Source organism: Cyrtonyx montezumae, unplaced genomic scaffold, assembly GCF_038088225.1.
Source record: "Cyrtonyx montezumae isolate F1298 unplaced genomic scaffold, pur_monq_1.0 scaffold_7, whole genome shotgun sequence".
Taxonomy (NCBI): domain Eukaryota; kingdom Metazoa; phylum Chordata; class Aves; order Galliformes; family Odontophoridae; genus Cyrtonyx; species Cyrtonyx montezumae.
In genome coordinates this window covers 26,577,597-26,591,445 of record NW_027072078.1, presented here as the reverse complement: position 1 = coordinate 26,591,445, position 13,849 = coordinate 26,577,597, and the positions used below count along the sequence as shown (strand labels likewise).

The following is a 13,849-nucleotide window of genomic DNA, read 5'->3' as shown; positions in this document are numbered from 1 at the left end:
TTTCAGGGAATGGTATATGTGTAATAGACTGCTTATAATCTTTCTTCTCTCCAGCTAATTCACAACAGATTAAACACTGGGGAAGGCAGGTGGAGAATCTCTGGCAGAAGGAGCAGCTTTGGCTAACGACTCCCTAAAGAAGCTTCCGTGGTGCTCTGCTTTACCAAGGGGAGGAACATGGAAAAGCTCCTTCAGCTTGCTATAATAGCCTGGCTATTCCTTATTCACGCTTATTTTATGCGGTTATTTAAAGGACTGGAGCAAGCTTCTCGCGCCACAGGTTAGCGAAGACAACCAGGCGTATGAGGGCGCATTCCCCGCTCGCGTGGCGCCCTCTAGCGGCCGGCACGAGCCACGCACGCGAGCTCGTACCCGGGGCTGCAGCAACGCTTTTACCGTGATCGAGTCGCCTCTTACAACGCTTCGAGCAACGAAATGCTCTTTCTCAACAGAGCACTCACCGCCATTCTTGCACTTGACCACCGTCAAGCGGCGCGAGCTCAGGCGCGAGCGCACAGAGCCCCGAGAGGAAGGAAGGATGGCGCGCCTTTACCCCCACCCCTCCTCTGATTGGCTGCTAGGCCGCCCTTCTCCACCAATCCCCTCCTTCCCGCGGCGAGGACCCGCCAGGTTAGCCACGCCCTCTTCCAACGGCCATGGCTATGGGCAGGGCGGGCGCGGCGCGGCCTCGCAAGGTGCGTGCGTGGTGGTGGTCCGCCGGGGCGTCCGTCTGTGCCTCCGGGCTCGGCCTGGGAGCCGCGGTCCTGCCGCTTTCGCCCGCTGTGCGCGGTGGATGCGGACGCGGCTCTCTGTCGTTAACAGGCGCTGTGTGCTGGAGGAGCAGCCGGGCCGACCGACGGGAGGAAACAGTAAGGATCCGATCGCGGCCGCTGCCTGAGATCGGGTGCCTGGGAGTGTGAGCTGTTAGCGCGCTGACTGCTTCGATGGCGGCGTCAGGACTTGCAGAAAGAGGGTATCTGTTGAAACTTTGCTTGCTATGGAAGTAGTGTGAATAGTGGATTTGTTTTTTTTTTTCAGGCGTGGCTTGAGAAAAGGGTGTCATCGTGAGGTGGAGGGTGGATACTGTCTCTATTCCACTGATTCTGATGATCAGGTACTTTTCTTGGCTTCTTAATGCAGTCACATCTGGTATCTGGAGAGAATGGGAACTGGAATAGAGGCATTCCTTAGAGTTGGAAGGGACTTGTGAGGGCCATCTACCCCAGCTGCCCTGCAGTGAGCAGGAACAGCACAGCTACATCAGGTTGTCCAGGACCTGATCCAGCTTTACCTTGAGGGTATCCAGAGATGGGTATCAACCACAACACCAATTAAGCAACACCAATTAAGCTTTTCCAGAGCCTCACTGCGCTGTGAAAGACTTTTTCCTTACACCGCTACTGGATCTGGAGTGGAAATAACTCCTACAAAGCCTTGACTTGGTGTGCAGTAAATTTGACTCTGAGCTTCTTAAGGCAGTGAATACATTGTCTAAACTCACCTATGCTGTTTGTACTGCCAGAAGTGTAACCACATTAGTTAGACCTTGTGACATTATGAGCAAGTTGTACGAAAACAATGCTACAGTAACATTTTATGTATAGTGCTAAACCAATTATTTCCAAACTTAAAACATGCTGTAGATAGTAGTTTAACTGCGAGTGGAAATAATGAAAACAAACAAACATGTAATTACAAAAAAATAGAATCTAACACATGTGCAGCAATGCAATTTCATTTTTTTTGCAAAAATTGTTTGCGAATTTTCATGTGATTGCAAACTGGGAGCTAGACATTTTTACCTATGATCAATTCTTATCGTTGTTTGTAAGGTAACAGAGTGGGGAGCAGCTCCCTCTAAAAGGGCTCTGTTTCACTGAAAGGAAGTAGTGATGTTCATTTTCTGACTGAGGTGTTCTGTGTGCAGGTTAATGCTCTTCATAATGGACTTGACCGTTGTGCAGCTTTATTGAAGAATATCCTAGAAAAGGAAGCTACAGGTTGTACCTGTTGAGAATTTAAGTTATGTTTTCAGTTTTTTTGGGTGATTGTCTTGTTGACCAGCTTTTGTTTTGAATAACAATAGGAAAGGAGACTATCCATAAACAACCTGGGAAAACAAAGTCTGTTAAAAATCCTTCCAAGCCTTTGCCAACCAAAGCAAATACTTTGAGGAAGAAAGGCCTGAAAAAATACATTACTACTTCCCATGTCCGAAAAGAAATTGGTAAGCAGGTTTCCTTGGGCTTGCTTTTTTTCCTCAAACAGCATTTTGAGAGTCCATGCTTTTTTTGTTGTGTAGATCCATGAGACAACAGAACGCTCAGCTGAAGTTGTCTGTTGTTTTCTTTAGTGCCAATAGCAGCTAAGAAACTTGCTTCGTCTACCACACCATCTACTGTGAAAGAGCTTCCCAGTGCAGTGCAGCATCAGCTGGTTGGACCAGTTCATGTGCCTTGCAGTCAGCAGTCTGTGATACGTGAAAAACTGTGTGAGCATGTGCAAACCCAGATGTCTCTGACTAATGGCCAGCCATCACAGATTAATAATGGAATTCCTACTGTGACTTCATTTTCTACCTCAGATCATGGTCAGTGGGACTATCAACATAGGGCTTGCTGTTGTGCTCTCAGTTTTGCCCTAGGTTGCCCTGATCTATGACAGCAATGTTTTCTTTTAGGAAAAACTTTTAATTACCAGTCATCTGTCTCCACAGCAGACCTGGCCCTGCAGAATGCAGCTCATCCCTTATCTACTCAGGCTGTAAGTAAATGCTTGCTTTAGACTGTTGAAAAGCGGTTTAAAGTAGCAGTGTGTATGTATTTATGTACTGATTTGTGGGGATTTTATTGAGTTTATGTAATTCTTTTGTTATGAAAAAATTCAGCATATTTCAATCTATACTGATGAACGGTGATGGAAAATACTGCAGTACAAAGTGTTGTATACATAGACACCAAAAATGAACAAAAAACAGCCACTGAGGTTTCTTTCTTACACATCAGCTTAGATCAGACTGCTTTAATGTTACCAGTGGATCAAATATAAATCATGATAATTTTTTTTAATATCGTTCTTCTTTATGCAGGATGCTTCCATTGGCAGTGGCAATGAATGTGTGCCACAGATGGGAGAAACTGCTCCTACTCCTGCACAAATACAGTCTGCCAATCCTCTTCGTGCTGTGATGTCTTATGTAGCATCAGGTGCATCAAGTAACTCTGCAGTGCCTACATTCACCCCGTTATCTTCTGGCAGAGAGATGACCCCAAGCCACGAGCAACAGAGTAAAGCAGACCTGATAAGGTGCATAAAAGCTCACCTCACCCTATTACAAACGTGTGAAGTGGCAAATGGCAGGACAGAACAGAAGCAGTGTCACTGTCTGGCAGCACATAATGTCTCAAGTAATGACAACAATGCTGAAGAACACAGTGAGGACATGGTCAGCGAAGGTGATCTGAATGTGCTTGATGTGTCAGGAAGAGATGCAAGCAGCCAGCAAAGCTGTGTAAAGAAAGACCTAAAACCTCAACGAGAAAGTGCAGATAAAACAGCCCATAAAGTTAAGACTGTAAAATATCTTATGGGAGAGCTCCGAGCACTGATAACAGACCAAGGTAAGACATTTTCGTTGTGCACTGGAGTGCTTATATCAAATAATGAAGTTGTGCTAACCGAGCATACACTTCACTTTCTGGAATGTATGTGTCATCTTGGAGTGGTCTTCCACAATTTCAGTGACTTTGTCACTGTGGCAAAGTATGAGGTTACATTTTGGGTTATTGTAATGTTATAGCAGCAGAGAGAAACGTTTCTCACTTTGTATACAATGTTTTCCCCTGAGAAAGGGAGCAGTGTGACAGATCATACAGCAGCAATCCTACCAGGGTTGGTCGGAGAAATGATGGGCAGTGAGCTATCAAGATCCTGAAGCGTAACTTTCACAGTCAATCTTTAAAGTTTTAAATAAATAAAGATAGATGGCCAGCTTTAAAACTTTTTTCAAGTTTGATTTAGAAGAAAATGAGATATTGTGACATCACTTGGAGTGTTCTTTTACAGGTTTCTTTTTCTCCACCTCTTGCAGATGATTCAGAAATGTTACGGTTGATGAATGAAATTGAAGACTGCATATCATTGCTCCCAGCTGTAGTGGGAAGCACAAATATTCAGACTGAAATAGCTCTTGCTTTACAGCCTCTCAGAAGTGAAAACACCCAGCTGCGTAGGTTAGTAACTAGAAGGTCTTTGGTCTCTTCTAAACTGCATATTGTAGCATTGTTGTGGTGTAAGTGTTGTGGCCCTTTCCTTTTTTGTCTGTGCAGTATTAATATATTGCCACATGTGCTGATAAGGCTATCTATGTTAATAGATGCTGAAGGAAAATATCAATTCACAGTGATATTTTAGTGGCATCAGTTACATCATGACTGGGTGGGATTGGAGTATCATTCTGTCTGAAAACTACAGTATTCACATAGTTTGCTTATATTCTTTTTGTAGTATATTCTCAAATGTAGAAATGGAGCTCATCTCATAGATAACGCTTTACTTGAGAGCATTGGGCTGGAACTCTTAAAAGGTCTTTTGTGTTGAAGAAAGATGGAAATGCAAGAAAAATATTAATAAAGTTTCTTCATACTTGTAAAATATTGTGATGTTATATTCTTACTGATTTAAAATGTATTGTTTTTGAATTTATTCTGAACTTTCTGTTCTTTTTCACATTCACATCTAGGAAACTAAGAATATTAAACCAGCAACTCAGGGAGCAAGAGAGAAATGAGAACGCATCTGGACAGAGCTGCAGCTATGAATGTAAAGTACCAGTGAAGAATGATGGTTGTTGGGGTATTTTTGTTAAGACTCTGTTTAAATTAATACAGATGTATACAGATATAATTAATAATGTTATATATTTTGGCCTTCAGTGTTGACTAAGCAAAGTGCTGAGGATCTAATCTGTGTTTGAATGGTTTGTGTTATTTACTTATGCTCCATGGATGCTGAAAGTTGGGGGTTCAGCTCCAGCGCAGATTTTTTTTTTGTGACCATCTTACAGTGAGGATAACAGATAACTAAGAAGGAAGCAAACTGATTTATTTATCCCTCAAAAGACTCCCTACTTTTACCTGTGAGCCAAAGTCATGTTGTCAAGATTCCTTAAAAAACTTAAATGGGTGTAGAAGTCCAAACTGTTGCACGCAACACACTTAACATTATATGTTTACTTCTGGCAGTGGCTTCTTTGCAGTCCTTGAATGTGATGCTCCAGACTCAGCTGAAAGAATCGTTGAAAGGCCTTGAGTCCCTGCAGGCTAAAAATGAGGAGCTACTTAAAGTAATAAGAAGTCAGAAGGAAGAAAATAAATGTCTTGCAAAAGACATTCAAGATAAGGAAAATGAATTGCTTGAAAACAAGCAGCAATTTGATATTCATTCCACCAAGCTCAAGATCAGTACGTGTTTAAAACTTGTTTATTTTTAGCATTTTTTTTTAAGCTTCAGTAGTTAATTCAATTTTTCTCCACATTTTAGAAGTGGAGGAGGCATTAGCAAATGTGAAGAGCCTTCAATTTAAGCTGGAAGCTTCTGAGAAGGAAAATAAGATTTTGGGCATAACGTTACGTCACCGTGATGCAGAAGTCAACCGACTGCGTGACTTAACCAGGTACTGCTGGTGAAGTGGTATTTTTGCTTGTTGGCATTCCTTTTATATTTTCCATACTTCAAATTATTATCTTTATGCTACACCAGTATCTTCATGGTAGGACATCATGTAGAATGAAGCCTCTTTGTATGTACTCCTGCTGATATGGTGCCACAGTTTTATTGGGACAGATCTGCCATGCTCCATGACATGAGTTTATTTCAAATAAAATGCTACCCGAAGCAACTCGTGAAGTTTTTATACCTGTAGCAAACTACCTGTGAGGAGCTGTGTGGGAATGCGTGGATCTGGATGCCTACTGATATTTCCCAAGCAGCTTTAGAATTAGAAAATGAACTTTTGACATGAATAAAGGAGAAATTGTTCTTTTCCCTTTTGCTGGTTCAGAAATTGGTTTCTCATAAGAAGAACTTGCAGAAAGATGTTCCCTCAAAATCCACAGCAAACTTTCTGCAGGGAAGAGCAGTCACTTATTTTAGTTGTGCATGCCCTTGGATTAGATTATGCCCAGATTTTAGCTAAGAGTGAGGGTGGGAGAATTTCTATCACTGAAGGAAGGTTGTTGTTACTCACAAACTTTCTTTAGAGCTATTGCTGTGATCTTTGTTTCATCATGCTGTTCCATAAACATGGTGACAAGCATAGAGGTTCACTGAGCTTTCTGCACACAAAGTAGTGTGTACATAAAATTGTCTTCACATAATGTGCAGAGGAGGTTGAACTGTCTTCTGTCTCGACAAGAGTTGATGCTGATTGCAATGAAATATTTTTATTCATCGTTTCAGATTCTCAAGTTCAGATTTGTTGCACTGTTCTGTGGCTATTAAATACTGACCACTAGGTGGTAGTATAATGACATCTTATGTGTTTATGTATATGCTATATAGTGTATATATACATATATATATATAACCATTTTCTCATTTTCTGTGTAAAAACAATTTATTTTTTATTATATTTTTTCTTAAGAAAAGGTTGTTAAAGCAATAGTTGATCTGATGAATTTTCTCTTAACAGAACCTTGCAGGGCAGTGTGGCCAAGCTTATGTCAGACCTCACAGCAGACAGCATTAGACCCACATCTGAAAAAGGTCTTTCAAAGTCTCTTTTGGATGACCATGAGATGCAGATGCAGCCTGATCCGTGTCCTGGAAACACTTCAATAATGACTTATCTTAAAAAATTGGAAATGGATCATATTTTGACAGATGCAGAGCTTCAATTTACAAATAAAGATGGAGAGTTACAAATGCTAAATCAAGCCTATGAAAAGTTTGCTGGTGAGGGGACTAAAATAAGCCATATTTTCTCAGAAAGAGCATCAGCATCTAGAGTATTGCCAACCTTACTGAAACAAGATGCAGAAATGGGTAGTAATTCTGGGACTCTAATAGATGAACGAAGCAAGTTGGATGAGACTGTTTATATTCCATTGACTAGCAGTGTGTCTAAAAAGCAGCTAGTCTCTGAGAGAACTAATGTACTACCCCATGTGAGAGGGGCTTGTAAGATGCTAGACTACAACTGTGAGCTCTCAAACTCCATGCAGCAGAATAGGAGTGAAGTGTCCAAGGATCCAGCCACTGTGGATACATTAAATGCTGGGTACAGCATGAAAGTGGCTGTGGAAAACTCACTTGAAATTACAGGGGATAAAGGGAAGCCAGGAGACCAAGTCCAAGCGAGGCCAAAAGGCCCTTTAAGGGGAGCAGCAAAAGACTTCTCAGACAAACCAGGCCAACTTCAGCTGCATGTTCCAACGCTATTTCAGAAAGAGGTCTTTCAGAAAGAGATCTCTCAGAAAAAAGGTGGTGAAGTGGGTGACACTAGTTCTATTTCATTTGATGATGTATCAGGGAAGTCTGAATGGAGTTCATCTTTTTCAACCTTTACTTCTCAAGATGAAGAGGACTTTAAGAATGGATTAGCAGTGTTGGATGCCAATATAGCTAGGTTACAAAGAACTCTGCAAAATAGCATTATGAAATAGCAAGTGTGAGGAAACAAATTAGGATGTGCTTGTTCAGATAATTTGTTTTTCTGAGGTATACTACTATGGTACTGATAATATTTGTACTTTTTGTGTAAATTGAGTTCCTGTGCTTAAATTATGAATGGGATTTGTTCCCCCAACTCATGATGCTGCTTCCCTTGCTGCGTACAACTTAAAATAGTTATGAATTCCTTTTTAAAAACGGGTGAATTAACTTTATACTCTTTAACAGCAAAATTAATTCCTAGCACAGCATTTGATAACTCTTTATAAAACTGTTGTGCTTTTGGCAATGTTTTTTTTCTATTAAATGATCAACCAGACTTGATGGGTTTTTTTGTTTTTTTGAAAGTAGTAAGAATGGCAGTGAGAGATGCACTTGAAATCAATTTCAGATGTTGTAAATCTAAGGTAACTTCAATTTAATTAGAATTTGTCTTGTATAAAACTAATTTTGTAGGTCTTTTGCCTTGATTTTGACCTTGTATTTTCAGAAGCTCCTTTTTCTAGTTTACTATGAAGGTGTGCAAATAGTAGTGTCAGCATCAAAGAAGTGGATGGGCAAGACTTCTTTTTTAGCTGCATTGCTTCTTGAGCCAAGCTGGGTTTGTATAAAGTGTAATCCAATAATTAAGAAGTGGGAATTCAAGCTGCCTTTAACATAGGACGTCTTCTAGGTAGGCTCTTAGGGGGTTGTTGGTTGGTTGGTCTGCTCTTTTGTGTTTTTAAACAGTAACTTAAGGGCAGAAGGCTGATTAATGAACTTTCTTCCCTGAAGGGATGGTAACATAGATGGGAAAGAGGCTCTGCAGGTAAATGCTGGGGAAGAGCAAGCTGCAGAGCAGCTCTACAAGAACATGGGGAGTTGAAAATTATATGTCAGGATCATGCTGTTCAAAGTATAAATAAATGCAGCCACCACACGGGATTTGGTTGATCTTGTGAAGTACATGTAGTAGTCCTTTTCCACTTGTCACTGGAAGACTCAATTTTCAGTTTTGAGAGCTGTACTCAAAAGAAAAATAAATGGAGAGTCTATATGAGGGCAAGAAAAGAACTATCAGAGTTCTGTTCTGCTCTACTGTTCTGTTTGATGTTAGATTTTCCTTTTTACCTTAAGGAGAATGTAGTACTGGAATATAAACACAAAGCATCCTGATGCTGAGAAACAGAAGAGTTAACAGGTTTCAGTTAACACAAAAGATACAAATGGGATGTTATTTGAACCTGGCAAACTTGTATGGTTAGCAAAGTGCTGGAATAGACAGTGTGAGGCACTCCTGGAAACTCCATAGTGGTTGAGGTGCTGAACTTCTGTCAGGCATGAATACAGAGTCTGGACCAGGTTGTGCAGTTCAGCTCCTGCAGGAATGAGATTCCAATCTGTTCTCCTTAGTGCGACTTTGCAGATCTCATTGTCAAGAATATGGATCAGGGAAGGTTTCAAGTTATGTTGAGGTCATGTCATTATACTGTTCTGCTCCTCTTGCACACTTAGCAGTGCTCAAGTGCTGCATTTTGTGACTGGTGGTTTTTCAAGGTAGGCACCTTTAGAAATGCAACAGCAGCAAAAGTACCTGAATTTAAGACTGTTTTCTGCAGCATTGGGTTGTTTATTTTTTCCTAGAAAACATTACTGTGCTTTGTGGTGCTGGCAGTTTCCCTGTGGAATGAATACAGGTGTCAAGTTCCAGCACTTCTATGTTTTTATCCATAGTTGAATGAACAGACTTTAAAGTGAATACTCTGTCCATAAGTTGTGCTGTGTTGCAGTCCTGAGATGATTTTAGTTACTGTTAAGTGAGCAATAAAAAGGTATGAAGACAACACATACTAGGGAAAGTGCCAACTGGCACTCTGGCTTTGAAAAGGAAAAGTTAGACTAAATAGTGACTTCAGTGATTTAGAATGCTTTTAAGGCTTGGCCTCAACTTCTTGGTACTCTCCCCACCTCTTGAGCTCAGATTCAAAACGGTGTGGAAGTGAACGCATTGCAATTAAATATTTACAGGCAGCTTCACAGGAGAAGCAAAGCAAGATTTAAACAGTGACTATAGATGTGCTAAAAAGAAGCTACAGTAAATTCTTGGCTTTAAAAAGACAAAGGCTGTCAGAAGAAAGGTGATAAAAGATGCAAACTATTCATTGCTACACAGACAAAATCTATTTTCTTCTAGGAGTTAGGACTGTTACTCGAGGATAGTTACAGTCTGTGAAAAGTAACTGGTGTCAAGATGACTGAGCATGTTGCTCTTACTTTGAGAAATAAGTAACCAAAAGTGCTCTCAAGGGGGAAGACGTAATACCATCTTATGTGTCCCTCACATCCTTACAAAGCGCATTCTGTCAAAGCAAAGTGTAAGTCCTGCAAAATGGATTTTGAAATAACAAGATGTGAGCAGATCTGTAGTGTACCGAAGGAAGAGAAGCTAAGAAGAAATAGAAGGGAGAGTAATCTTTTAATACAGTTCTTTGATTTGTATTCAGATGTGTCAATCAGAGCTATAAGAACTTTAAATGAATAAGGTTTCCCATGTGTGGACATTTATTAGTTGGCAGCCCTGTGGAAGTAAGTAAACAACGTTGAATAAGCAAGTCCTTAAGAGGTGAGAAAATTCAAGAGAAAACAGGAAGAACATCTACAAATTCTTTCTTTTAATGGTTTGTATATAATAATACCTACTCAAATTAAATAAATCCTAAATTTTACACATTACAGAAGCATTTTGCCCACTTAAGTTTGCATAGTCTGAGAAGTACAATTTAGATCCCACATAATCAAGTAGAGGGATTTGTCTTTGCTGGTGAAAACAGCTTAAGTTATTTCTTCTCATTCCCTTAACAACAAAGTGGAAATCTCTGTGGATTAAAGGCACCACCTTTGTTAGCACTGATTCTTGGAACATGGAAGCAGTTCATGCTGTAGTATGTGTTGCTGCTCTTCAACAGTTGAGTGCTTGTCATGATGTGAATTGGGATTTATTAGGATTCAGCTGTGTTGTAAGGAAGGAAAGTTCAGGTCTGCATCTGTCAAGCCTAGATACATTTCTCTGCACACTGCTTTAAAGAACTTCTGAGTCTGATGCAGCTCTGGTTGTATTGCCTGGCTGGATTCCAGCGCCAAACACTGTTTTCCCAACACCATCAGTTACTCTTGCTTCTATTTGAAAGCAAGACTGAATTTTTACCTCTGCAAATCCACTATTCCAGCCAACAGTTCCAAGAAGAGCAATGCAATCTTTTGCCAACTTCAGTTTTTGAACACAACCTGTCACAGAGAGACGCTCCTCACAGAGGATTCCAAGTCTGTTTGTGACACACTTCCAGCTTCAGTTTGGTTCTAGGCTTTGTTAAGAATAATTATGAATAGTTTGAAGAAGATGAAGAATAAAGTAACTATTCGGACTGCTCTGTCAGCTATGCAAGTCATCTTGCTGTTGCACATGAATTTTTGCTTCAAGATTTATTGTCTAACTAGAAAAGCACAGACCTCCCACAGAGCTGAAGCATCAGACAAAGCACAACAAGCTGTGATGCTTCAGGTTTTGTAGCCTTGTGACAATGGCTGAGTGAGCCAGGCTGGTGGTACCCCAGATAGCAGGGGTAGTTCATACAGAGCCAGCACCTCCCTGTGTGAGGGTCTACCCTTTCACAGCTGCTGTTCTGCAGGGATGTTAAATGGTAAATCCTCATTCTGATTTGCAGGCAGGAGTTGCTTTAACGTTCACTGTGGTTTTGCTGTCGATCTTTTCATCTGTTACTGCAGCATAGGTGAGGGAAGGTGCCTTGCTCTGTGAGGAGCTCACACCTTCAGCTGTTGGCAGCCCTCAGAAGGCTGCCTAGTTGATGATGGCACAGCTGCAAGGAGAGCAGTATTCATCAAATTGCCATTGTGCAGATGCGAGCTAGTCAATCCATGTTGCCACGTATTGCTTTTTCTTCCAAAATTTAGCTGAAATGCCACACATTCATGCGTTCTTTCTCAGTAATAAAGACATATGTAAATGAGATGGTGTCAGCTATGAATTTTAAATCTACACAGATGCTGCATTCATACTTAAATGCATCTTCAGGGAATGCTTCCATGTGCTGTTTGAAGAACACACTGCAGCTGAACTGAAAACCAAATATTCTGCTTATCAGGACAAAATGAGAGTATAATCCCATAGGTTCTCCAGCCATACATTCAGAAATTGGTTCTGGCCACGTGCAAGGCTCCAGTCTTCATTCCTGGCCATGAAATGCACCAATAACACAAGTTCACCAACGCTTAGATATGTTGAGAATCTCATTTCTGCTCCTTTGAGAACATCTGTTACTGATGCTTTCTACGCTATGCCCAAAGACAGTGTAAAAATTGGCCTAGAAAAAAACTGGCCTAGAAAAAGAACAGTTTAAGCTACAGCCTGAGAGCAGCGGCCGTCTGTGCTGAAGCTAACATTATGTGGTTTATATGCCCTTAAAGCGTCTGAATGTCGAAAGACTACTAAGAAGTAGTATTTCTTTTAAGACTCCTGGTTTTATTCAAGCCCATGATGAATTCTGGCTACTTCCCTGCTGCAATGATATAGCCAAAACATATATTTTCTTACTGCCTCCTCCCAGATTCTAGTCTGTATTTAGAAGCTAGCAGTGATGGTTTTGGACTTGCAGTTATGATATTAAACTAAGTGTAAAATATTTTTCTTGGCATGAGGTTGAATATAAATAGCTTTAATATCAGTTTCAGGTTCTCTTTATTCCTTAGGGAGTATCAGTTCTCTCTCACACTGAATCTCTGAATGAAGGTCATCCCAGCATCACCCTTGGCCTAGCACACTCTGCCCAAGAAACACAAGCAGAGCAGGGCCAGGACCTCTGCTCTGCCCCCAGGACTTCAGGATTCTTGCTCCGTGCAGATGTTCCCAAATGTTACCATGTCCCCATTCCCTCCCATCCTGCAGAGGTGCAGCAGCAGTTCACCACAATATCACCATGATATCAGGCTCTCTTCAGTGCTGGTGTTGTCTCAGCCTAAGTTTGTGTTTTTGTGCAAAGAATTTGTCACTGTGGCACTTTAACATCTTCCTATAGCCCCCACACCAGGGCTTGAGATTTAAGGGCTACAGATTTCCACTGTCCCTCTATAGCACCAAACACGTGGGAATGTTGCCTTCAATTCCAGCTTCTAAACCTCTTTGCAAGAGAGCAGTAGAGCTTCCTATGGGCCATGAGTTTGGAATTAGGTGATCATTGTTACAGCAGCCATCAATTAAGGAATGATAACCTCACATATGATTTTGACGTGAGCTCTTTCAAGAGTACTTGCTTTTTTTATTTTAAAAGGCCTTCCATTGTCACTCATTGCAATTTGCTTGATGTGTCATATCCCAAGCAAACATAGGTGTTCACCTGTTTGACTTTCTGAGTTGATTTCTTCCCAGGAACACTCCTGAAGAAGGCCACTTTTTTAGCCCAGATCCAATCATAGTAGCATAAAATGACAGAATCATAGAATATCCCATATGGAAAGCACCCATAAAGATTACTGAGTCCCACTTCTGTCTCCACACAGGATCACCCAAAATTGAATGACTATGTCTGAGAGAATTGTCCAAACTCAGGGCCATGGATGAAGCCATGAAGAGCCTCAGCTGCTCCTCATATGTTTTCCCATTTAGATCCTTTGTGGCCCTCCTTAGGGCACTCTAATAGTCCTATGTCCTTCTTGTACTGTGGCACCCAAACGAGCATCCAGAGCTTGAGGTGAGGCCACAGAGTGCAGTGCAGAGCAGAGCAGAGCGGACAACTCCTCCCCTCACCCAGTGGTATTGCTGGACCTGGTGCCCCCAGAGCAACATTCCTTGAGAAAGCACTCTCACGTTTCACCCTCAGGTCCTCTCCTAGCAACTCATGTGGCAATAAGAGGAGAGAACCACATGAGCCTGCAGAGACCTTCAGACAGCTCAGTGCAGGCTGTCTGGGCCTTGTACGGAAGAGCTGCTATTCTTGGTGCTACTCAGGAAATATTCTAGGGAGTGTGTAATTGTTTACGCTTAGATTCTTTTATCAACACTTAATTAATTGCAGTCACAACACATGTTCACCATGAATATTTTAGATTACTGAGATGTCTTTAAAATCTACCCTGTCAGTCTTTTCAGAAACCTCCATGACAGGTTCCAGAAGTAGTAGGAAGTATT

General features: G+C 41.2%; 1 protein-coding gene across 1 annotated transcript; it reads left to right on the top strand.

Annotated features, from left to right (window-relative positions):
* Positions 1 to 655: 655 nt before the first annotated feature.
* On the top strand, positions 656 to 7,822 carry CCDC14 (coiled-coil domain containing 14). The gene is made up of 13 exons (XM_065750468.1): positions 656 to 695; positions 823 to 869; positions 1,039 to 1,114; positions 1,928 to 2,000; positions 2,087 to 2,227; positions 2,354 to 2,590; positions 2,717 to 2,763; positions 3,089 to 3,620; positions 4,091 to 4,232; positions 4,742 to 4,821; positions 5,244 to 5,462; positions 5,542 to 5,674; positions 6,692 to 7,822. The coding sequence occupies exons 1-13, from the start codon at positions 657 to 659 to the stop codon at positions 7,662 to 7,664; spliced, it is 2,739 nt and encodes a 912-aa protein (XP_065606540.1). The 5' UTR covers position 656; the 3' UTR covers positions 7,665 to 7,822.
* Positions 7,823 to 13,849: the final 6,027 nt, after the last annotated feature.

Bases quoted from the DNA above. Each gene is read 5' to 3' on its own strand.
- CCDC14 (XM_065750468.1), top strand. From the start codon at position 657: ATGGCTATGGGCAGGGCGGGCGCGGCGCGGCCTCGCAAG. The intron at 870-1,038 runs GTAAGGATCCGA...TTTTTTTTTCAG, and splicing joins CCGACCGACGGGAGGAAACA to GCGTGGCTTGAGAAAAGGGT. The intron at 3,621-4,090 runs GTAAGACATTTT...CACCTCTTGCAG, and splicing joins AGCACTGATAACAGACCAAG to ATGATTCAGAAATGTTACGG.